The sequence below is a fragment of the Lynx rufus genome, unplaced genomic scaffold (assembly GCF_022079265.1).
Source record: "Lynx rufus isolate CCGP_SWC_20201006 ecotype Redwood Valley unplaced genomic scaffold, mLynRuf1.p SCAF_11, whole genome shotgun sequence".
In the NCBI taxonomy this organism is placed as follows: domain Eukaryota; kingdom Metazoa; phylum Chordata; class Mammalia; order Carnivora; family Felidae; genus Lynx; species Lynx rufus.
In genome coordinates this window covers 53,334,333-53,360,818 of record NW_025814825.1, presented here as the reverse complement: position 1 = coordinate 53,360,818, position 26,486 = coordinate 53,334,333, and the positions used below count along the sequence as shown (strand labels likewise).

Genomic DNA, 26,486 nt, shown 5'->3' with positions numbered 1-26,486 from the left:
TGTAACAGTGACAAAGTTTCTCACCATACTTTTACCCAATCTACTCACCAAGTCTTAGTGTTAACTTCATACTTATAAAGATCATCCACCAATCCATATTTATTGCCTGGTAATGCTTTATAGCCTCCGTGAACATAAATGGATTTTGTTATTTCATCATACACACTGGTATGGCCATATCCACCTTGAACAATAGCTCCTTTAGTTTCTGGGACAAGCCACGTGTTTGATGCTGTAAGAGAATGAAGGTAAATCATGAACTTCAAGGAGTATTTAAAAATATAACTACTATATCACCAAACTACCAAGTAAATTCTAATACCACATTTTTATAAGTAAATTAAATATAACCAAATATTCATTTACTCCAAAAACAATTATTAAACATATGATAGTTACTATGTTAAGCGCTAGAGATCAAAGTTGAGTAAGGCTGGTCCTTCTGTAGAAGAAACTCTGAAATATTGAAAATGCCAAATTTTTGGATGTACAATAGAAAAAGGAAAACTATTTGCACATTTATTTCTGTATTTGTAAATAACCCTGAGAAAAAGACTAACAGTTTATGAAAGCCTACTATGTGACAAGCTCTGAATTAGTCACTGATGTAACAAAAATTTAAAAAGATATGATCCCCACCCTTAAACGATTTTTAGCTATGTGATGGTCCACCATGTCTTGGTTATGAGCCCCACCCTCCCTTCTACAGACTCTTCTGTATTGCTGATGAAAACCTAAACAATAAATTTCCAAGACGTCCTTGATAGCTGTATTAACTGATAGGTTCCACCAAGGGGCGTACTGGTGAGAGATTAGAAGGCAAAAATAACAAAGACTTTCTGCCTTCATCCGTAGCAACAGGAACAGGCAGATGACTACAGAGGATAACAGCAGTGGTGACTTTATAGCCATAGCAGCAGGGATAGTTCCTGCTCAAGGGCAGCGGTGACACCTAGAGTAGCTTAGTGACAAATGTGGTAGGTATGTAGCAGCTTCCAGATTTTGGATGATCCCCCTCCCTTTGGTGTCTCTAATACTCTTGTAATTAACTCACCGTATTAAATCCCATTCTGCTTGCTATATCTAAAAAGCACTTATTTCTAACTGCAAATTCACTGATGGAAGCATCAATCATATATGCAAGGCATGCTTTTAAGAATATGTAGATAAACAAAACACAGATCCTTGGCCTTAATTTTAGACTACAAAGAGCAACTATATAGAAATCTGTCATTGGTCTTTAGGTATTCACCCAGACCACACTTCTATCTTCCCTCTAACTGGCCATCTAAACTTTGGCATTGTAGGGGCGCCTGAGTGGCTCTGTCGGATAAGCTTCCGACTTCAGCTCAGGTCATGATCTCGCAGTTCACGCGTTCCAGCCCCACATCCGGCTCTGTGCTGACAGTCAGAGCTTGGAGCCTCCTTTGGATTCTGTGACTCCTTCTCTCTGCCCCTCCCTGACTCACATTCTAACTCTCTCTCTCTCTCTCTCTCAAAAGTAAATAAACATTAAAAAAAATTTTTTTGTAACTTTGGCACTGTAGACAGCTCAACTGAAAATACTCAAATCAAGTAATATAAAATAAAGATGATCTTAAAAATCATTCACTTTTACATAATTCTAAGGTAGTGAAGAAAGTGATACTTCAATGGTCATAAAATATAGAAATATCAAAAAGGAGTCACTAAGCCAATTTTAATTGATAAAACAAAACACAAAAAAAATCAGAGTAGGGGCGCCTGGGTGGCGCAGTCGGTTAAGCATCCGACTTCAGCCAGGTCACGATCTCGCGGTCCGTGAGTTCGAGCCCCGCGTCAGGCTCTGGGCTGATGGCTCGGAGCCTGGAGCCTGTTTCCCATTCTGTGTCTCCCTCTCTCTCTGCCCCTCCCCCGTTCATGCTCTGTCTCTCTCTGTCCCAAAAATAAATAAACGTTGAAAAAAAAAATTAAAAAAAAAAATCAGAGTATATTTGTAACTAATGAGTATTACATTTTGGAGGTAACTTCAAAAATATGACATTAATAATAACTTATCAAAAATAACTTGAAAAATACTCTTTAACCACTATTAAAGCTCTACTCCTATAGTCCAATTGAAGGTTTCCATATTTTTATTCATTCTCTTTTTAATAAAGATAAACATTCTTCTTACCAAAAAATAATGTAGAAATAGAGGTCTTTAATGTAAAAGTGAATATGACCTTCTCTCCCAGCCTATCTAGAGATATTTTTCACAATTTGTTATGTTCAGACCACTTTCAGACTGTAATTCTAAATATTTTATTACACACATACAAAACACATTTAAATTACAAATATGTGTATACAGACCTATAAATACTTGTACCAAAAAAATCATGCTATTTTACAACTATTTTTTCAACTATTTTTTCACTTAAAGCAACTGGCGCAATTCTTCTATGACCCATTTATTATTTTTCAACAGTTAAATTCCACTCTATTAATGATACATTACTTATTTAAATAACTCTACACTATGACTCATTTGGGTTTCAATTTGTTCCTAGAAACAATAATGCAATAAACAACCCTGCAATCAACTGGAGCATCGTTATCTAATAAAACACATACTATGTCTCAAGAAGTACCTCATTATTTCATGTAATAATAACCCTTTGAAAGGTTTATTATTGCTTTCTCTTCTTTACAGCTGAGGAATTTTAGAGTTAGAAAAACTAAGTACCACACCCCACTAAGTACAACAAGCAGACTCTGGAAACAGTGCACAAGACAACCAAAGGAGAAATCTGAAAATTGTAAAGGTAGACTGGTTAGGGACTCCAGGACTAGAAGACAAGTGTCTCCTCACCCGTCAACAGAAGAAGGCTATGCAGGCCCCACATTTCTCAATTCCCCAACCTAGCAATATAAAGGTGACTCAGGTAGGCTTATTCCTCCTCAAAACTGAGGTCCTATGGACAATCCTAGACGACCCTAGCAGCAACAGCAAGAGGGACCCAGCAAACACTGTTTAAAATAAGCAAATAGAGAAAGAGTTCCTTTTCCCCACCAGATCGAGACTGGAAAGGGAGATCCCACAAGACCTGAAGGATAAACCTAAACAGAGTGACTGCCTGCTAAAACAGAAAGAAGATTTAAATGGGACCCAAAGACTCCCAATATAATAGCAAAATATCCAGGATACAATAATAAAAAAAAAAATCACTTGTCATACTGAGGACCAACAAAATCACAACTTTAATGAAAAAAAAAAGTGACAGTAACACTGAGACGTTGAAATTACTTGACAAGAATTTTTAAGTAGCCATGATAAAAACATTCCAACAAGCAATACATGTTCTTTTGAAACAAACAACAAATCTCAGCAGAAGGAAAGAATAGAAAGAAAAGAAAGAAAGAAAGAAAGAAAGAAAGAAAGAAAGAAAGAAAGAAAGAAAAAAGAAAGAAACTTAAAGGAAAAAGAGAAAATTGCAGTAACAAACAGAAACGCTATGTACAGGCTCAATATTAAAGTGGAGCTAACAGAAGACAGGGGATCCATAAATTTGAGGACAAATCAATGAAACAAATCTGAATAAAAGAGAAAATAGACTGAAAAAAAGTTAACAAAATCTCAGAAACATTTTTGGAACAAAAACAATTGATTCAACATTCACATCACTGGAATCCCAAAAGAGGAAAAGAGAACATAACTGAAAGAGTATTTAAAGAAACAATAACCAAAAACATCTAAATTTTGTACAAGACATGAACGTACAGATTCAAGAACCTTAGAGAAGTCCAAATAAATACAAGAAACCCACACCACGGCACATCATAAGAAAACTTATAAAAACTAAAGATGAAGAAAAAAAGATCTTGAAAGCAGCCAGAGAGAAATGACACATTACTTACAGGGGTACATCAATGAGAATAACTCTGGATTTTTCATCTGAAACTATAAAGGCCTGAAGGGAGCAGCACATTTTTCAAATGCTGAAAAATAAGAACTGTCAGGCATGAATTCTATTCCAGCAAAATTATTCTTCAGGAATTAAATGGAAAAAAAATACTCTATGAAAAGAAAGAAAACTAAAAATTGTTGAAATGTGGCCCTCTCCTTAAAGGATGGTTAAAGGAAAATTTTTTAAACAGGAATGAAATAATAAAAGAAGGAATGTCAGAGCATCAGGAAAGAAAAATAGAGCAGAAATATGATTACACACAATAGACTATGCTTCTCCTCTACAAGGTTTATAAATCATGCCTGATAAAGGAAAAAAATATAACATCATCTAATATGAAAGGCAATGATGCTTAAAAGTGGAGAAGGTAAGGGGATGTGAAAGCAAACAAGGTTTCCACACTTCAAGTGAAGTGGTAAAATGTTGATACTAGTACTAGACTCTGATAAGTCACATATGCATTGTTTAACACCCAGATCAACCCCTAAGAAAACTACACAAAGAAATACATTCAAGAATGCTATAAGTAAATCAAGGGGGCACCTGGGTGGCTCAGTTGGTTAAGCTTCCGACTCTTGATCTCGGCTCAGGTCATGATCTCATGGTTTGTGGGATGGAACCCTGCGTCAGGCTCTATGCTAACAACACAGAGCCTGCTTGAGATTCTCTCTCTCTCTCTGCCCCTCCCCCACTCATGCTTGCTCACTCGCTCTGTCTCAAAATACATAAATTAACTTCAAAAAAAAGAATACTATAAATCAAGATGGAATTCTAAAAATTTTTCAAGTAATCCATTAGAAACAAGAGAAACAGAGGCATAAGAAACAGCAGAGAGAAAATAAACAATAACACAGACCAAGGCACTAATGTATCAAAATTACCTTAAATGTAAATGATCCATTTACATAAAATCCTAGAAGTAACCTAATTATAGAAATGGAGGACAGATGAGTGATTATCAAGGATTAGAGACGGGAAGGGAGTGGGGGTGGAAGAGTTGTGGGTATGGCTTAAAAGGGCAATGTGAGGGGCACTTGGGTAACTCAGCTGAGTGACCCACTCTCAATTTTGGCTCAGGTCATGATCCCAGGGTCCTGGCACTGAGCCCCTCCTAGCTGAATATGGAGCCTGCCTGGGATTCTCTCTCTCTCCCTCTCCCCCAACCTCCTCTGCTCATACGCGCTCTCTATATAAAATAAGAAATAAAATTAAAAGCGCAATGTGAAGGAGTCTTGTGTGATACAGCTATTCTACACCTTGACTGCAGTGGTGGATACGTGAAACAATGTGCAGTAAGACTGCACAGAACTAAACCCATACCCACACAGGCACACACAAATAAATACAAATGAAACGGGAAATCTGGAATAAGATCGTAAATTGTATCAGTGTCAATATTCAGTTTGCAATATTGTAATACATTTTTTAAAATGTTCCCACTTTGGAAAACTCAATGAAGGGTACATTGGATCACTCTTATTTCTTATAAGTGTATGTGAATCTACAGTGATCTCAAAATAAAAAGTTTAATTAAAAAATTTTTATTCCCCTTATGAGTAATGGGAAGTTCATCATGAAATACAGTATTTCACTCAACTACTTGTTAAAAACTTTTTTTAAAAAATTAAAAGTGTGGAGCGCCTGGGTGGTTCAGTCGGTTAAGCATCTGACTTCGGCTCAGGTCATGATCTTGCAGTCACTGGGTTCGAGCCCCATGTCAGGCTCTGTGCTGACAGCTCGGAGCCTGGAGCCTGCTTCAGATCCTGTATCTACCCATCTCTCTCTGCCCCTGTCCCACTCATGCTCTGTTTCTGTCTCAAAAATGAATAAACATAAAATAAATTTTTAAAAAAATTAATAGTGTAACACCTATGATACAGGTCTAACACCAAAATCTGTATTCTAAATATTATGGCAGTTTTTCTCAAGGTTTGGTCACTAGCAATTCAATTAAGGAACCTACAGGTGGTATGGTAGTTTCAAATGAAAAATTAAGGAAATAATTTTTTCTTGTACTCGAAATGTAAAATTAACTATGATTCACATTTTCATTATATTTGTATTATTTTTGCATTTGGAAATGTGCACATACTCAGGGAACCAATTTTTCTTAGTAAACATTCCAAGTAAAAATACTGGTCATCTCAGAAAAAGTATTTTCTTATCATTTGTATGTTTTATTTGTATATGCATGAATTTTGCTTTTAACTTAGTAATGTGCTCCACCATATTCCCAATTTATAAAGAGTAGTTCATTAAAGAGAAAAGATAATGATGAAAACAGGTATGTGAATAAATGAAATAACTCCTAATAATACTATAAATGCCAGAAGCAAAAATGAATTTGTAGGTGAGGTAGCTACACATAGAGAAGGCTGAAGAAATCTGCAGAAAGATTCCCTCAAATCCTAAACTGAGTACTGATCTGCATATGCATAAAAGAAAACTACTTAAAGCCCATGTAAAGAACAACAACAACAACAAAAGACTAGCAGGCTGAGTAACTCTTGGGTTCTCACACAGGGCTGGGAACAGTTGTGTTAGCAGACAGAAGAAAGACCTCACACAACAGGTGGCATTAGGTAGAGTACAAAAAGGGCTGTAATACTGGAATAAGTTAGTCATAAACTCAAAGTTGCTCTGGGTCCTAACAAACCTCAGAAGCAATCCCCCAAAATGCCTATACTATACCAGATAACTTCATGTCAGTACAAAATCCAACATTCTTTAAAGCCACAACAAAATCCAGCAGCCAACGTGATAAAAATATACCATGTTTGGAATACATTTTTTTTTATTTTTTTTTAACGTTTATTTATTTTTGAGACAGAGAGAGACAGAGCATGAACGGGGGAGGGGCAGAGAGAGAGGGAGACACAGAATCGGAAGCAGGCTCCAGGCTCTGAGCCATCAGCCCAGAGCCTGACGCGGGGCTCGAACTCTCGGACCGCGAGATCGTGACCTGAGCTGAAGTCGGACGCTTAACCAACTGAGCCACCCAGGCGCCCCAAGAATACATTTTAAAATTAACAAGCATACAGGGCAAAGAAAATATGACCCACAACGAGAAGAAAAATCAGTCAATAGAAGGTGACCCAGAAATAGCACAGAAGATAAAATCAGCAGAAACGAATGTTTTAAAAGCCATTGTAAATACATTCAAATATGTTCAGTAATGTTACAGAAAACATGAACATGGTAAGAAAGAAATGGTAGATAAAAAAAGACTCAAACAGAACTCCTGAAAATGGAAAAGATAATATCTGAATGAAAAATACATTGAGTAGAATTAACACAAGATCTGACGCTTTAGGAGAAAAGAACAGTGAACTTAAGATACAGAAACAAGAGCTATCCAAAATGAAACAGCATGAACAAACAAAACACCCTAAAAAACAATGAACGGACTATCAGGGACCTTCTGAAAATATTAAAGAAGTCTAATCTAAGTGCAATAAGAGTTCCAGAAACGTGGTAGGTGGTGGGTGGACAGAAATAAAATTTAAATAAATAATTTCTCAAATTCAATTAAATCCATAAATACACAAAACCAAGAACATTGGGGCGCCTGGGTGGCGCAGTCGGTTAAGCGTCCGACTTCAGCCAGGTCACGATCTCGCGGTCCGTGAGTTCGAGCCCCGCGTCAGGCTCTGGGCTGATGGCTCAGAGCCTGGAGCCTGTTTCCGATTCTGTGTCTCCCTCTCTCTCTGCCCCTCCCCCGTTCATGCTCTGTCTCTCTCTGTCCCAAAAATAAATAAACGTTGAAAAAAAAATTAAAAAAAAAAAAACCAAGAACATTAATGAAATACAAACAGAAAGAAAGAAAGAAAGAAAGAAAGAAAGAAAGAAAGAAAGAAAGAAAAGAAAAGAAACCTACACCAAGGACTGGCATGAAGTAATAAAGATGAACAAGCTAAAGAACAAAAATAAGAATTACAACTGACCTCTTATCAGAAAGAATGTTAAGTCAGAAGACAATCAAGTTGCAGATTTTTAAACTAAGAAGGAAAAAAAAAAGCCTGTCAATCTAGAATTCTCTACCAAAACCAAAAATAACTATCAAAGTAGAATTCTCTACCCAACAAAATATTTTCCAAAAATGAAACTGAAACAAAACTTTCTCAGACAAAAAAAAAAAAAAAAAAAAAAAAAGCAGAAGTGTAACACCACAGACTTGCCCATGATATGACAAAGGAAGTTCTTTAAGCTGGATGACAATAACAGCTAATCCCAGACAGAATCTGGATTTACATAGATGAACGTAGAGTGTAGGAAAGCTGGATATGTAGATAAATACAAGACATAATTTCTCATTTCTTGTCTCCCTAAAATGATAACTTACTTACAAAAAAAAAAAGCACAATTTACTATGCTGTTCATAATATATGAGATATAATATTAGCACAAAGGAAAAGAGGAGAAATGCAGGAAATCCTGAGGTTCTAACACTAAATATGAAGTGGAAGAATATTAAAGGTAGAATCTGATAAGCTAAAAACATGTACTATAGATCAATCCCAACAAAAATAAAACAAAAAATGTACAGTTAACAAATTGATAGTCCTACAGATTTAAGAAGTTGAGCAAATCACAAACAAAATTGAAAGAAACCCACACCTAAACACATCACAATTAGGCTGCTGAAAACTGAAGATAAACAAAACACCTCAGAAGAGGTTAAAGAAAAACAAGTTCAAGCAACTGTGATTTTTACCCTAAAAAATGACGGAGGCCAGAAAGAAGAGCCCAACACTTTCTAAAGTGCTGACAAATAACTGTAACTCAGAATTCTATGACAGGCAAAACTATCTTTCAGGGATGACTGTGAAATACAGAGATTCTCAGATATAGAAAAAACAGGATAATCCATATCCAGCAGGCCCGCTCTAAAAAAAAAATGTTAAAAGAAGCTGTTAACAGGGGCGCCTGGGTGGCGCAGTCGGTTAAGCGTCCGACTTCAGCCAGGTCACGATCTCGCGGTCCGGGAGTTCGAGCCCCGCGTCGGGCTCTGGGCTGATGGCTCAGAGCCTGGAGCCTGTTTCCGATTCTGTGTCTCCCTCTCTCTCTGCCCCTCCCCCGTTCATGCTCTGTCTCTCTCTGTCCCAAAAATAAATAAACGTTGAAAAAAAAAAAAATTTAAAAAAAAAAAAAAAAAGAAGCTGTTAACAGAAGACAACCTGGAATGAAGGCAGATAATGTATCACAGGGATCTAAAAATTATAATTGTAAAAATTATGACCAATAACAAAACATTTAAATGTATGAAGCAAAAACTGATAGAACTAAAAAATTAAATAGTTAAATCCACAATCATAAATGGAGATTTCTACATTAGTCTTTCAGTAACTAAGGAAAATTACTAAGACTTGAACAACTCCACCCACCATCACAAAACTGGCATTTATAGAACACCCCGACCACTGCAGCAAAATACACACACATCCTTTTTAATTGACACTTAACATTCACCAAGACGGACCATATTCTCAGCCAGAAGATAAGACTCACAAAAATGTTAATAGCAAAACATACAGTCTCTGACAAGAACTATATTAAACAAAAAATAATGACAAGAAATATACCTGAAAAATCTTCATGTATTTGGGTTAAACTAAATACTACTAATCAACCCAAAGAGAAGCCAAAGAAAAAAATCACACAAAAAAATCAGAAAGCACTTTGAATTAAGTGGAAACAAGAATACTTTTGAAAATATGCAGGATACTGCTTAAGCAGTCAGTCCTTCTCATGGGTGGTTCCTTGACAACAGCAAATGGAACTACCTAGAAACCTTTTAAAAATGGAAGTTTGCTGGCACCAATCCTCACATAATGAATAACAAAATCAGGGGTTAGGAGAGAGCAATCTATTGTAACAACCATCCAAGTGATTCTTACGTATATTAAAGTTTGAAACTATTGGATAAAAAAGAAATTTATAGCAATAAACACATATATTTAAAAGGAAGAAAAAAGGTCTTTATCAATTCAATGCTCTAATCTTCCACCTTAAAAAGGTAGTAAAACAGAGGGAATAAAACCCAAATAAGAAAAGAAATATAAAAATAAAGCACTAATCAATAAAAATAGAAAACAGGAAAGAAAAGCTACTTCTTTGAAAAGATCAATAAAATTGTTTAACTTATTAATCTTTAGTCAACCTGACAGGAGAAGACACAAATTATTCATATCAGATATAAGAAAGATATCACTACACAGTTTACAAATATTAAAAAGAATAATAAGAATATAAATTAATGACTTTATGCAAACAAATTTACCATCTCAATGATATGGACAAACTTCCAAAATAAACTACCAAGGCTCGTTCACAAAGAAATGGGCAACTTGAGTATCTCTAACATTTATTAAAGAAAATAAATGTTATAGTCAAAATCTTTCTGACAAAGAAGGCTCATGAGCCAGACAGTTTCACTGGTGAGTTCCATCAAACATTTGAGAAAGAAATAATACCAATTCTACACAAACTCTTATTATAGAAAATAGAATGGAATGAAACACTCCCCAAATCACTACCATTACCCAGACTGCAAAATCAGACAAAGACATTATAAAAACAGAAAACTAGTCCAATATCTCTGATGAGCATAAACATAAAAATCCTTAATATTTTTAGCAAATCAATTCTAGCAATATATGAAAAGGATAATATATTATGACCAATGGGGTTTGCCCACAAATGCAATAGTTGTTTAACATCTGAAAGTCAGTGTTATTCACTATATTAAGAAATTAAAAAATATATAATAAAAGGACAAATGATCTTCCCAACAGATGCAGAAAAATTATTTGACAAAATTTAACATCATCGATGAAACAGACTCGGCAAACTAGATTTCCTTGACCTGATAAGAAGCATCTAGAAAGCATACCACTAACATAATAATTAGAAGACTGGAACTTTCCCTCCTAAAATAGGAAAAAAGGCAGGATTATCTGCTTCCACTACTCCTACTCAGCACTGTACCAGAGGTACTGCCACTGAAAAAACACAAAGAAAATAAGTAAAAGGTATACAAGTTGAAAAGGGAGAATTTACTAGCATGATTTTAACACATGATTCTCTATGCAGATAATAAAAAAAGCTGCCAGGATTAATAAATGTGTTAAGCAAAGTTGCAAAATACCAGTTCAATATGAAAAATCAATTGCTTTTCTATATACTAGCAATCAACAATTATAAGTTGAAATTTTACATGCCATTTACAGGCAAACATGATAATCACTACACTACACAAATACCTGCAAAATGCCATTTACAATAACATAAAAATATTAAATACTTACATATAAATTTAGCAAACTGTGTGCAAAACACTGAAAATCATAATACATTGCTGAAAATGTTAAAGACCTAAATAATACTGAAATACACTGTGTCCATGACTTAGAAGAATCAATACTGTTAGACTCAATTTTCCCCTCTATATGTAACTCAACCTCAATTAAAATCCCTACAATCTTTTTAAAAAGAAATTGACAAGCCGATTCTAAATTTTGTAATGGTAATGTAGAGTACATAGAATAGACCAAACTTTTTGAAAATAGAAAAAAGGACAGAGGATTTATACTGCCTGATTTATAAATCTACCATAATCAATAAAGTGTGTTTGTGGAGTAAATATAATGTACATCACTGGATCAAAAAAGAGTCCAAAATTAAAACATATATACAAATGACATTTACCAAGGTAATTCAATGGAGAAAGGAAAATCTTTTCAACAAATGTTATTGGAGAATTAGGATATTAAAAAAAAAAAAACACTCAGTCCTTACTTCATATCATATATGAAAATTAATTCAAACAGATGAAAGATCTAAGAATAAGAGCCAAAACTATAAACAGCTAATAGAAAGTGCAAGAGAAAAACCTTTGTGACCTTGACAAAGATCTATTAGCTAGAACACAAAAACCACAAACCATAAAAAACTGACAATTATATTTTATCCAAATTTAAAATCTCTGCTTTTTAAAAGACACTATAAAGAAGAAATGCATATATTTTTAAAAAAACTTTAAGGGGCGCCTGGGTGGCGCAGTCGGTTAAGCATCTGACTTCAGCCAGGTCACGATCTCACGGTCCGTGAGTTCGAGCCCCGCGTCGGGCTCTGGGCTGATGGCTCAGAGCCTGGAGCCTGTTTCCGATTCTGTGTCTCCCTCTCTCTCTGCCCCTCCCCCGTTCATGCTCTGTCTCTCTCTGTCCCAAAAATAAATAAACGTTGAAAAAAAAAAAAATTAAAAAAAAAAAAAAAAAAAAAAAAAAAAACTTTAAAAAAGGAAAACCTGAAAGACAATGAATTATACACATCAATATAAAAAAGGGGAAAAGCTTAACAAATCAAAATATATTAAAAGGAAATCATAAAAAAAATAAGAATTGAATGAATATGCAAAACAAATCATTAACCTCAAAAGCTGGTACTTTGAAAAGTATTAAGATTCATTACCCTCTGCAGAATCTGCTCAAGACAAAAAGAAAGAAGGCTGAAATAAGCCAATATTAGTAATTTAAAAGAGGCATAGCTATAAAATATTCTAAACTTCACTAACAGCATATTATGAAGAACTTTAGGTCAATACACTTGAAGATTTAGATAAAATAGACAAATTCTGAGACAATAATCGAATGCTAATTCTGACAAGAAGAGAGAAAAAAACCTGAGTAGATTTAGAACTATTAGATTAATTGAATATCTTGTTTTAAAACCTTGCCACAAGGGAATTAAAAGCAAAAATGAACTACTGGGACCTTATGAAGATAAAAAGCTTCTGCACAGCAAAGGAAACAACCAACAAAACTAAAAGGCAACCAACGGAATGGGAAAAGATATTTGCAAATGATATATCGGACAAAGGGCTAGTATCCAAAATCTATAAAGAGCTCACCAAACTCCACACCCGAAAAACAAATAACCCAGTGAAGAAATGGGCAGAAAACATGAATAGACACTTCTCTAAAGAAGACATCCAGATGGCCAACAGGCACATGAAAAGATGCTCAACGTCACTCCTCATCAGGGAAATACAAATCAAAACCCACTGAGATATCACCTCACGCCAGTCAGAGTGGCTAAAATAAACGAATCAGGATACTATAGATGCTGGAGAGGATGTGGAGAAACGGGAAACCTCTTACACTGTTGGTGGGAATGCAAACTGATGCAGCCGCTCTGGAAAACAGTGTAGAGGTTCCTCAAAAAATTAAAAATAGATCTACCCTATGACCCAGCAATAGCACTACTAGGAATTTACCCAAGGGATATAGGAGTGCTGATGCTTAGGGGCACTTATACCCCAATGTTTACAGCAGCACTTTCAGCAATGGCTAAACTATGGAAAGAGCCTAAATGTCCATCAACTGATGAATGGATAAAGAAAGTGTGGTTTATATACACAATGGAGTACTACGTGGCAATGAGAAAGAATGAAATATGGCCTTTTGTAGCAACGTGGATGGAACTGGAGAGTGTGATGCTAAGTGAAATAAGCCATACAGAGAAAGACAGATACCATATGGTTTCACTCTTATGTGGATCCTGAGAAACTTAACAGAAACCCATGGGGGAGGGGAAGGAAAAAAAAAAAAGAGGTTAGAGTGGGAGAGAGCCAAAGCATAAGAGACTCTTAAAAACTGAGAACAAACTGAGGGCTGATGGGGGGTGGGAGGGAGGGGAGGGTGGGTGATGGGTATTGAGGAGGGCACCTTTTGGGATGAGCACTGGGTGTTGTATGGAAACCAATCTGACAATAAACTTCATATGTTGAAAAGAAAAAAATAATAAAAATAAATAAATAAAACCTTGCCACAAAGAAAACTCCAGACCCAGATGACTTCACCAATTTCTACCAAACATTTTTGGGAAAAATAGTAACAACTGAAAGTCTTCCAGATAATAGAAACAAAATTATACACCAGGCGGCAAATCCAGCAAAACAGAAACGGTTTCTCAAAAAGTTACCTGTAGATGAGATTACATACAGCTTTACTCTAAAACCCTAGAGGTCTGCACTGCAATTCTCAAAAAAATAAAAACAAAACCAGATAATTAGTAATTATCTAACATGAGGAAGTTTCCAGTCAGTGTTCAAATTCCTACTTATTTTATAAGCTTTTTTTAAGTTTGTTTGGAAGCAGGATCCAAATGAGATCCATACACTTCAGTTGTCTGATATGTCTATTAAATCTCTTTTAATCTGCACAGTCTCCATCTTTTTTTTTAATTGCCAATGGTTTACTCTTCCACATTTTTTGTAAATTTCTAGGATGAAGGCAAAGAAGTTGTACTTTAATATTAAATGACCACTGACCCAATAAAAGGACAAGATAAGTTAAGTCTTTATTTTTTTTTCTTTTTTTTTTTTTTTCAACGTTTATTTATTTTTGGGACAGAGAGAGACAGAGCATGAATGGGGGAGGGGCAGAGAGAGAGGGAGACACAGAATCGGAAACAGGCTCCAGGCTCTGAGCCATCAGCCCAGAGCCCGACGCGGGGCTCGAACTCCCGGACCGCGAGATCGTGACCTGGCTGAAGTCGGACGCTTAACCGACTGCGCCACCCAGGCGCCCCTAAGTTAAGTCTTTAAATACCAGAATTATGAATCAATAGTAATGATGGGCTGAAACTCTTTTAATAATAAATGTCAGGCCCTTCACAGAGTTACCACCGTTAAATAAACAAGTATAGGATGGAGTATACCTCCCTTCACAGTAATTGTATAAAAAACAAAAAAAAATAATGAACTAAGTAAAAGTTTTGTTTTCTTTAGGCTGTTAAGTCATCACAGTAGTATCAGTATAAAATAAAATATATCTGGGGGAAGTAATAGTCTCACATTAGATAAGACACCATGCTCTGTAAGCTCTATTAACTCTGAATAGGTTATTACAAAGTATAATTTGTCCAGAGAGAGTGCTAAAGATAACAAAAGGTCAACTAAGATACTGTGTATTTTATAATTATATAATCCAATCTCCCCGTTTACTAGCTGGGTATGCACTGGCCATTTGTGTGATACATCTGTGCCTCAGTTCCCTTACTTATAGAACTTGAAAAGAATAGTTTATATTTACATGTTCACTTTGAGTTAACATGTGTAAAGTAGTTACCGCCACCACCTAGCACAGAGTACAGCCTCAGAAAACGTTAGCCACTATTCTCATTACTACAAAATAGTCTTTAAATCATTAATATCTGTGTTCATTTAAGGCATTAACAAAAGATATGAATGGAAACCCTGTTCACCTTCAGGGAAGACCGAAGGAAGTAGAGATGCTTGTCTGAAGAATAGAAGGTAAGTGGAAAGTAAGATATCTCAAAACATCTGCAGGGCCAATATGTGGAAGCATGAGTAATTTGCACCTGTACAGTTCTATACAGTCATGAAAAATCAAGTACAAATTTATAAGATGTGCATATGTCTTCTAAATATAAATAGAATTTTTAAAAAATATACAATACAGTGGCTGCCTTGTAAGGGACCAAGATCTCCATCAGTGAAAGAACGTTAAACAGAAAAAGACCTGAATTTTCTGAGTCTTGAATACACATGTAGTGAAATTTTTTAATGTAACCAATGCATATTTTAAGATACAGAATATTCATATAGCTTTTAAACAGTTTTAAAAACATATGATGTAATAATTTCACTTACCAAAACTGAGTCTTTTTATTGTGATATATTCTGAAACATTTAGAAAACATGAAAATATATATATAATCTGAACAGCAGCCTCTGTCATACAGACTAAGCAATTTATTAAAGCAATATTTTACTTATTACATTGAAACTATTTCACTTTATCTAATTAGTCCTGAAAAGTTCTTCACAAATGAAATTCCGTATCAAATGCCAAACCTAATTTAAGACAGTAAAAGTACGCATTTTATGATTCCTATGATTGAATTATTTTTAAAGGAGAGATTTCCTCTATTAAAAATCCCTAATTTCCACCACCTGATACATCTGTTCTATAGATCTGTATTTTCAGACACTAGTGTGCTGAAAAGCAATATCCAATTTACACGACCAAATTTTGAAAAACACGTGATGTTAAGAGCTGAAAAGAAAGTAACATATCACTATCCTTACAGAGAAAAAAAACTAAAAATATCATATCTCTTGGTTTTTAAATCAAAAGGAAAAAAGTTAAGATAAAATGGCATTAATAATGGCTTCCCAACTACACCTTCCCAATTCTAAAAGCATGAAAAATACTAAAGCAAAACATTAATATTATACTAACCTTGAGATTCACATTGAGATTCTTAGAAAGTTTATGAGGTATTGCTAACCTAAAGTGAAATAAATTTCCCTCAGGACTAACCCAGAATAGCTTTATGGTCCAAGTTAGTAAAACCATCCACATAAGTCCCCTCTGAGATTTACAGATTCCCTAAAAGCCATAATTCTAAGCATAGCAGAAAGGACAAACTGACGTTTCCTTCACTGCCAGAGGAAGTTCAGAGGAACTCTTTGTAATCATCACTTCAAATACATACCCTATATAAACAAATGTGAAAAAATACACATCCACTCCTTGTAGCCTATTTTTAGCATTTTATTTGGAAATAATTTCAAGGGTACAAACAAGTTCCAAGAGTAGTCGAAGATTTCCCATATACCCATTTCTCAGATTCATTAATTGTTAATGCTTTGTTCCATTTTATTATTCTCCTTCTCCCTCCCTCTCTACACACACACACACACACACACACACACACACACACACACACATATGCATTCGGGCACACACAAGCACAATAACTGTATACATCATTCCTCTTACCCCTATATATTTTGGTGTATATTTTAATAACAAAGACTTTCTTTTTACATAACCATATTACAGCTATTAATATCAAGAAATTCAACATTTATAGAATGCTTTAGTACACATAAATATTTCAGTTTGTAAATTGAGCCAATAATGCCCTTCATAGCATTTTTTCATCCAACACAAAGATACAGTCAGAAGTCACCTACCATATTCAGTTGTCATGTTTCTGTTTTTTTTTTTTTTAGAGAGAGAGAGAGAGAGAGTGCCTGTATGTGAGTGGCAGGAGAGAGGGAGAGAGAATCCAAAGCAGGCTTCACACCCAGCGTGGAGCCTGCTGAGGGATTTGATTCTGTGACCCTGGGATCATGACCTGAGCTGAAACCAGAACTGAACACTCAACTGACTGAGACACCCAGGCACCCCAGTTGCCATGTTTCTTAAGCCTCCTTTACTCTGGAACAATTTTTCAGGCTTTGTCTCTCGTGACATCGACATTTTTGAAGAATAAAACTCTTCCCCTTTTTAAAGACAAAGTTCCTCATTTGAGGTTTGTATGATACTGCTTAATGATTAGACTCAGGTTTGCAGTCCTCGGTAGGAAACCTGTGACCCATAGACCAAATAATAGCTAGCGGCTCATATTTGTAAATAAATATTTTTGGTACACAGGCATATTTATTCATTTACATATTATCTATGGCTTGCTTTCAAAATTCACTGGCAGAACTGAGTGGATGAAACAGAGACTGTATAATCTACAAAGCCCAAAATATTTACTGTCTGAACCTGCACAGATGAAGTTTGCCAAGCCTTACTATAAGTGATGTTGCTCTCAGCAGCTATCATATCCAGAGGGACACAATGTGCGATTTCCCATGGTTTGTGATGTGAATTTTGATCACTCAGACAAAGTACTATTCTTTCCTGTAACCTATAAACAATCTGTGGGAAAGACATTTTAATATCATGCATATCTCATCAAAAATCTGTCCCTACCCCCACAGACTTAACATCTATTGATGATTCTTTCCCAAACCAATTTTTACTAGTTATGCAAAATGATGATTTTTCAATTCCAGCAATGCCAGTCAGCATTCTGTGTAAGAAACAGGTTTCGCCCCCTCCTCTGTCCGTTGGTCTGTCCATTATCTGTATAAGTTCACAAATTCCTATTGTTTCAAGTTTATAATTTACTACTTTCCTAAATTATTTTGATGCTCAAAGTATCCCAGATTTTACCAAACCCCTTCAAGCTGATTCCTATGTTCTTTTGACAGGACCTATCATTTTCGTGAGCACTTCCTTAATTTGATATAATAAGATATACCAAGTTCATCCTTTTTTTTCCTGCCACAACCCTAGAAAGAGCCATTTCTCCAAGGAGCCCTGCTTTCTCTTCTTGGTAATGTTATTAGAAACTGGATCTGAGAATATGGATGATCATTGTGCTCACTACCACGGGGGTGTCTTGGCTTCGAGGCCCTTTCAGAAGAACCTACATCTGGAACTGTGAGCCTGCCTGCCCGTTTGTCTGTCTGTCTACCTACCTAATCACAAGCTCTCACTGATACCTCCAATTCCAATCCACCAGGCAGGATTATTCCTTGCCTTCTCCATTTCATATTTGTACCTCCTGCTTTCTACCTTGAGAACTTTAGCTCACATTTTCTCATTTTTTTTCAACCTGGCAATGCACCGAAAATAATGTAGAGCTGCTTCACCCAAACCTTCAAAGAACAAACCTAAAAAATCTGCTTGCACTTCTTCCCAAATAATGAGGACGCGTAACCAGATGCTGTGTTAAAAAGGCACGTGGATTAGTTCTGCTCTCCTGCTTTCAGTGTGATTGTGTTATTCATCTGAAACATGGTTGAGTTTTCAGTTTGCATTGTTCTGGAGTTTTCTTCCTTGTTGATTTTTTTAAGCAGATGATCAATATGCTTCTAAAAATCAAAACTACTGAGAAGGATACTTTCATTCCCTACCCTTCCCACACCACTCTCCCCCATCTTCTGTAGGTAACCAACATCACTGTGTTCTAGTTTATCCTTCCAGTGTTCATTTCTGCTCACATAGGCAGGCATAAAAATATTTTCTGGAGGCGCCTGGCTGGCTCAGTCGGTTAAGTGTCCGAATCTTGCTTTCAGTTCAGGTCATGATCTCACGGTTTCGTGAGTTAGAGCCCCACATCTGGCTCTGGGATGGCAGCACGGAGACTGCTTGGGATTCTCTCTCTCCCCCTCTCTCCCCACTTGTGCTCTCTCTCTCTCTCAAAATAAAGACATAAAGGATATTTTCTGATTTCCCCTACATTTCTCCACAAAAAGTAGCATGTGATATACACTTTTTTGCACTTGGTCACTTAACATATCCTGTAAATAAATCACTCCATATGATTTCAAAGAGTTCTTCATTCTTTTCTGCAACTGCATAGTATACCACAAATGTGGATGTACCATGCTTTCTTTATACGCCACTCTGTTATGTTTGCACTGAAGGAGTTTCCAAATAATGTCACAAGGAATAACTTTGTCCATACCAATTTTTTTAAATGTATTTTTGCATTTCTGGAGATATAACTGAAGCATGAATTCCTTGAAATGGAATTGGTATGCATTTTTGTTAGATAAATAGGTGGGGGTTTGTTCCTACATTAGTGACTTTCAAGAATGGTTTATAGTTTTCTCTAAAGAAAGTTGAACATTTCTTGTCAAAAAAAATATATACCTAAGTGATTTAGCTTCATTTTAGCTATTCCAAATGTATTTTCTCTTCCGTAGGTCTTCTAATTGCCTATTGTGTATAGCATACATGAAGGATATTGATTTTTGCATATTAATTTTATAACCTGTTACCTTGCTGAATTCTTTCATTGTTTTATTATTTCAGTTAGTCCTATTACTGTGTAAGGTTTTTCAGGAATTCTATTATCACCTGCAAATAGTTTAAGTTCTCCTTATCGAATTCCTATTCCTCTAATTGTTTCTTCTACTACCTCCAGAAAAATGTTCCATAGTTATGAAGATTTTGCGCACCCTTGTTTTGGTCTGGACCTTAACACAAATGCCTTTTTCTCCATATCAGATGCTGGCTTTGGGATTGAAATAGATAACATTTATTGTGTTCAAACATCCACTTCAATTTGTCATGGGTTTTAATTAGGAATGGGATTGTTTAGCATGGTCACTAGACCTACATTGTGAATTTTATTAATGCATTTCTCGAAAGTGAATCATCCTTGGAATCCTAATTATATATTCTACTCGATTATGGTATATTATTTTCTTGGTGTGCAATGAAGTTCATTCATTTTAAGATTTTTGTAGTGATATCTAAGAGAAAGCATTTTAATTCATTCTGAGTCATATAGGTCTATAATCTTCTATTTCTAAGATAACTGTATCAGGTTAAGTGGCGATGTTAAATTTCCTTTCTACAACAAATTTGTAAGTTTTCCTTCCTTTTCTAGTGCCTAAAACAATTTATGAGCACTGCTAAACTTAACCTATAACATCATCTAGGCCTGTTGATTTCTCTATTTTTTTTCCTATGGAAATTCATCTATATAAACTTTCTATCTCTACTGGGTTCAATTTTAGAAAACTGTTATTTTCTAAGAAATTATCCATTTCTTCTGAATTTTCAAATTTATTTGCATAGATGTAAAAAGTAGTCCTCTTTTTTTTTTTAGTTTCCTCTTGGGGCACTAGGGTGGCTCAGAGGTCCGTTAAGTACCCAACTCTTGATTTGGGCTCAGGTCATTATCTTGCAGTTCCTGAGCTCCAGCCCTGTGTCAGGCTCTGTGTTGACAGTGCGGACCCAGCTTGGAATCCACTCTCTGTCTGCCCCCTCCCTGCTCTCTCTCTCAAAATAAATAAATAAACTTAAAAAAAATCTTTACCAATATCATTTTCCCCTTGTCATTTCTTATTTTGTATATTTGCGGTTTCTCCCTAGTGGTTTAATTATTTTTAAAAATAGAATTATAATCTATTAAATTGATTTATTGTCTTTCTGTTCTTACATCAATAATTTCTGATTTTATTTTTATTATTTGCTTCCTTGTACGTGTGTGTGTGTGTGTGTGTGTGTGTGTGTGTGTAGTTTGTTCTATTTTCTGCTTTTTGAGTTGGGACTGTGGTTCACCTATTTTCATTCATATTAATAGAGTTGTTTAATGCTATAAATATTCCTCTGATAACTGTATAATTTATCTCATAGACTCCTATATGTATTGATTTTACTGCCATTATTTTTCAGCAATTTTGTAACTAAAGCTTATATCTCCCCTTTCAACCATTAGAAAGGTTTTATTTAATATTCCCACTTTTGGGAATCTACTCATTTTCTTTTCATCCTAATATATGATCAACTCGTTTTTTGTGAGTTTTCCAAAAGCACTTGAGAAGATAACATCGTCCATAATCAGGCTGTGTTTTCTGACATATAATCTTAACACCGCTTTACTGATTACGTTGTTTAGATTTTTTTTTTACCTTGTCTTACTTTCTGTCTTGTCATAAAAAGTAATGTTTGAACTGTTTTGTAAAGACATTGGTGCTATCTACTTCTCTTTGCATTGCCTGTAGTTTCTGTTTTAAATAGCTGGCTGCTGGGCTATTGGGTACATAGATATTCTTCTATTACATATTATATCTTCATGTTGAATTGTGGTTTTTAATATAAGGTATTCTTGACTCATATAATATTTTGATGGCCTGAATTCTACTTCCTCTGACATTAGGATCACAACCCTGCTATCTCATTGAATCCAATTATTGTGTTCAATAAAAGCTAAGAGCAGGATCCAATGGTGGTGCCTCCAGTTTTCTTTTATGCCTTCTTTATATGTAATAAAACACTCTGGGCACTGCAATAAGAAAGCTGAAAGTGACCATACATTTCATCCTAGCATCTCCCTTCCAAGCAACTTGTTTTCTTATTAGTTTTTTTTAGCATGGTTGGTAATAACTGATGAGCAATTAATTAATTTCTAGGATGATGAAACAGCAAAGTGTTTCAAAACGTAATAAAAATAAACACTAAGATCCTATAGTATATCTTAGATTTGTAAAAGCATCCAATAGATCCATCTGGTAATTGCACACAGAATATTTTATTCTATATTTTTTAAGTAAGTAAATGTTCTCTTTGTTCTCCCGAAGACTTCTAAAAAAGAATTGCATTTACGAAATAACAGTCTTCACAGAATGTTGGGTCTGCCCAAAAAAACAAAATTGGGACCAATCAACCTAAATGCAGACCAAGTTAAACAGCATCCTTTGACTCTTATAGGAGTCTAGGTTCTTTCTCTGCTTTCCCTTTTGTCTCACCCGCCTCCCATTTTTAGTTGCATTCTTTCTCGTTGGAAGGAAGACATAATATCTGCATATTAGTTGTTGCCTGACACCCCTACTGGTGTTTCAGTCTTAGCTCTAAAATTAAATACATGAAACTTTCTCCACCAGTCTTTTACCTGAAGTGTTCCCATTCATCTCTTTGTTAGATGAAGCTTATTCTCTAGGAGAGGGGTTGACAAATTACAGTCCACAGGCTAAATCCAGCCCAACAACTGTTTCTGTAAATCAAGTTTTATTGGAATACAGCCACACTCATTCATTTATGTATGTTACACCACTGCATGCGTACAGCTTCAATAGCAGAATGGAGTAGCGACAACAGAGATTGTGTGGCATACAAAGCCTAAATTGTTTACAATCTATATACCTTTACAAAAAAGTCTGCACATTTCTAGTGTACTACATTTCTCAGGTAAGGGCACATATACACAGAATCACCTGAGTTTTTCCATGTTCAAACAGTTTTTTCTATAACCTTCACACTTGAAGGACAGTTTGGCAAGATATAAAACCCTTAACCTACACTTATTTCCTTGACTTTCTTGAAAAATTTGCTCCTTGGTTGCCTTGATTTGTATGTTGCTTTTGAAAAATCTAATACTAAGCTAATCTCTTATCCTTGTAAGATATTTTATCTTTCTGCCTGAAAATCCTGAGGATTTATCTTTTAAAATATGGTATTTTTATCAAGGTGTCTCAAAATTGTTGCTGTGGATGAATTTAACCAGATACCCAACCCAAAAGCTCATAAACAGGAGAATGGATAAAGGAATGATGATAGAGTCATATAATGAAATACAGTAATGCAAAGGCATTAAGTACAGTAATACGCAACAACATAGATGAATCTTGGTAATACAGTGGTGAATGAAATAGAAGAAAGCCTCAGAAAACTGTATAAATATTATTTCCTTTTTTTTTTTTTAAAGAAATAAGGACTCTCTTTTTTTCATTTTTTTTTTAATGTTTATTTACTTTTGAGAGGCAGAGACAGAGCACAAGCTGGGGAGGGACAGAGAGAGAGGGAGACACAGAATCCTTAGCAGGCTCCAAGCTCCAGCACAGAGCCGGACACGGGGCTCAAACCCACAGATTGTGAGATCATGACTCGAGCCGAGGTCGGACGCCCAACCGACGGAGCCACCCAGGCACCCCAAAATATTATTTCCTTTTTATAAAACTCTAAACCAAGGAAGCAAAACAATATGCAATATAAGTATACATGTATAAAAAGCTATTTTTAAGAACAAATCCATAAAAAGAAATTCTAGATTTTGGAATAGTGGAGAAGCAGAAAACTTTTTAAAAATTCAGTAATTTTTTTAAGGAATATGATTATAATGTGAAAACTTGAAGGACTATAAGAAATGGTTATGTTTTTTTAATAAATATCCTCTTATTGGGGCACCTGGGTGGCTCGGTTGGCTAAGCGTCCAACTTCAGCTCAGGTCACGATCTCACAGTTCCTGAGTTCGAGCCCCATGTTGGGCTCTGTGCTGCCACCTGAAACCCTGGAGCCTCCTTCGGATTCTGTGTCTCCCTCTCTCTCTGCCCCTCCCCTGCTCATGCTCTGTCTCTCTCTGTCTCAAAAATAAATAAAAACATTAAAATAAATTTTTTTAAACTTGGCTAATAGGCTTTAAATAACAGTAAGGAAATACATAGATACAACTTTTAAAGAATATGTGTTCAAAACCCTATTCATTCATCCAAATACTTACCAAGCACTTAATACCTGGCACTTTACTGGAAAGCACACATAAAGAGAGGCGTAAGGCAGGATTCCTGCTCTAAAATTAACTTCTCAGAAGCATGTAAGTACAAATATAAAGCAGTATATATGTCACATTCATTTATAAACAAAGAGAGGAATTTAGAGGAAAATTAAACCACTTCCAAAAAATGAAAAATGCAGTGAATATAGCTGTGGAATAAGAGTCTTTTCACCATTATACATATATAAAGGCCACCTTCACATTGTTACTTAAAAGTCTAGGGAGCATTTACTGCAAGCCAGTCTCTTCATTACGCATTTTCCTGACTTTTCCAATAATTCTGTGCATAAAGCTTGTTGGTTACTGTCACTGTCACTCCTGACAGCTCAACATCACTTTTAGAAGCTGTGCTCCAGGGCGTCCTCATGGAAAATTTTCTGCCAGATCTACTTGTGTGTGGCCCACATAAGCTATTTTCTCAAGTATTCTATTGTTATACATCTATGCACAATTTTCATATAAAAGACACCACCCTGAGTGAAACGTATCTTCAGCTAAAGGGTGGATTGTTTTTGGAGACACAAACCACAGGACTCATCAACTAACAAGAAGTTTAAAAGTTAAAGAAGGAAATTTCAAAGATGAAGTGTTAATTTGAAAACTCCATCACTCCTGTGGTTTTTGGCTTTATTAGTGGACACTTTCATGGACACCTTCTCATGCTGGCATTACTTCTCAACTCCTCAAACAGTGTTACTTGCGTTTTCCCAAATAAAACTCTTTGACCTGAATCCTTGTTTAACAGTCTGCTTCCGGGAAAACCCAAGTTTAAAAAGATCCTGTATTTCCTGCCTTCCTGCTAACTTCTTTGCTCCCCTTTACAAGTAAATTTCCTTGAAAGAGTTGACTTCGCCTATTGTTTCCAGTTCCACTCTCCCTCCCTCCTAAACCCAATCCAGTCAGGCTTTTACTACCCTCCCCTCACTGCATAAAAAGTGTTCTTGGCAAAATCACCTATCACCTGCACAGTACTAAAGTTAATGGCCAATCCTTAGAAACCATTTTCCTTGAGCCATCAGCAGAGTAACATTTGGCAAGGTTGATTACTTTTCTTTAATAATCTTTTTGGCTTCTAGTTCACAACACCATTTTTCCTTGCTCATTTTCTTCTCCTTCTTATGGAACACCATAGGGCCCAATCCTTTTCTTCTTTCTATCTATACCCATTTCCTTAGTGATGTGATCCAGTCTCGTGCCTTTAAATACCATCTACATTCTACGAGTTCCCAACTTCACATCTCCAGCCCAGATCTCTCTGTAGTCTACTTTAATGTCTAATGGATATCTCACTTATATATAACATATCCAAACTAAACTCCTGACCTTCAAACCACCTTCACCTCAAACCTGCTTCACAATCTTCTACATTCATTATGGCATTCATCTTTCCAGCTGCTCAGACCAAAAACATTGGAATCATCCTTGTCTCCTTCCTCTCTTTGATCTCAGACTTTACATCCAAACCCTCAGCAAATACTATTATTTCTACTTTTAAAACATATAGATCAAATTGACTAATTCTCATCATCTCCAATACTACCACCCTGATCTAAGCCACCTCACTGCTCACATTACTGTAACAACTCCCTCACTGGCCTCCTTGCTTCCGTCTTTCCTCCCTAGAGTTTATTTTCAACACAGACAAAATGATGCAAGACAAAATGATTCATTTAAAAATATGTCATTGGGGCGCCTGGGTGGCGCAGTCGGTTAAGCGTCTGACTTCAGCCAGGTCACGATCTCGCGGTCCGTGAGTTCGAGCCCCGCGTCGGGCTCTGGGCTGATGGCTCAGAGCCTGGAGCCTGTTTCCGATTCTGTGTCTCCCTCTCTCTCTGCCCCTCCCCCGTTCATGCTCTGTCTCTCTCTGTCCCAAAAATAAATAAACGTTGAAAAAAAAATTAAAAAAAAAATATGTCATTGCTCTGCTCAAAATCTTGCTACGTCTCTCCATTTAACTCAAGAAAAAAACAAAGGCAAGGCAAAAACCCAAAGATCTTGCTTCCTAATTACTTCTCTAACCTCCTCTGTTCATTTTCACTTTCTATACTCTCTTCTCCAGTCTCTTTACTGTCCCTTAGACATGCTCTGCATGTTCTTGCCTTTATACTAGCTGCTCCCGCTTCCAGAGAACACTCTTCCCCCAGATATCCACATAGCAAAATCCTTCACTTCCTTCAATTCTTTGCTTAAAACTCATATTTTCAGTGAGATCTACCCTGGCCTTCCTATTTTGTAATCACCTCCCACCCTCAGTATCCTCAATCCCCTGATCCTGCTCTATTTTTATAAAACTTACTATCTTCAAACACATCATAAGCATCCATGCCTATAGTATTTACTTTTTATTGTCTGCATCATCCTGCTCGAAATAAGTTCAAGCAGAGGTAAGGGAAAATACCTGATTCATCACTTGTTGATATGCATTATTGCGTATGTCTGAAACCAAGTAGAAACAAAATCTGCTCCTATAAACTACAACATCAACCCAATGTCTAGAGGTGTTCCTTAGCTCAAAACTCTAAAAAAGTCTTAAAACAGCAGTGATAATACCTACAGTCTCAGCAGTTTAAAAATATTCTCTAGTATCTTAGATTTTTTAATGCTAATCTATAACGATCCAAT

General features: G+C 35.8%; 1 protein-coding gene across 2 annotated transcripts in view; it reads right to left on the bottom strand.

Annotated features, from left to right (window-relative positions):
* ATRNL1 (attractin like 1) overlaps positions 1-26,486 on the bottom strand; it is a 779,266-nt gene that overhangs the window by 676,950 nt on the left and 75,830 nt on the right. For both annotated transcript variants that reach the window (XM_047073493.1, XM_047073492.1), the window contains exon 9: positions 49-232. In XM_047073493.1, coding sequence (XP_046929449.1) covers positions 49-232 — 184 coding nt within the window. The remainder of the gene's footprint in view (positions 1-48; positions 233-26,486) is intronic.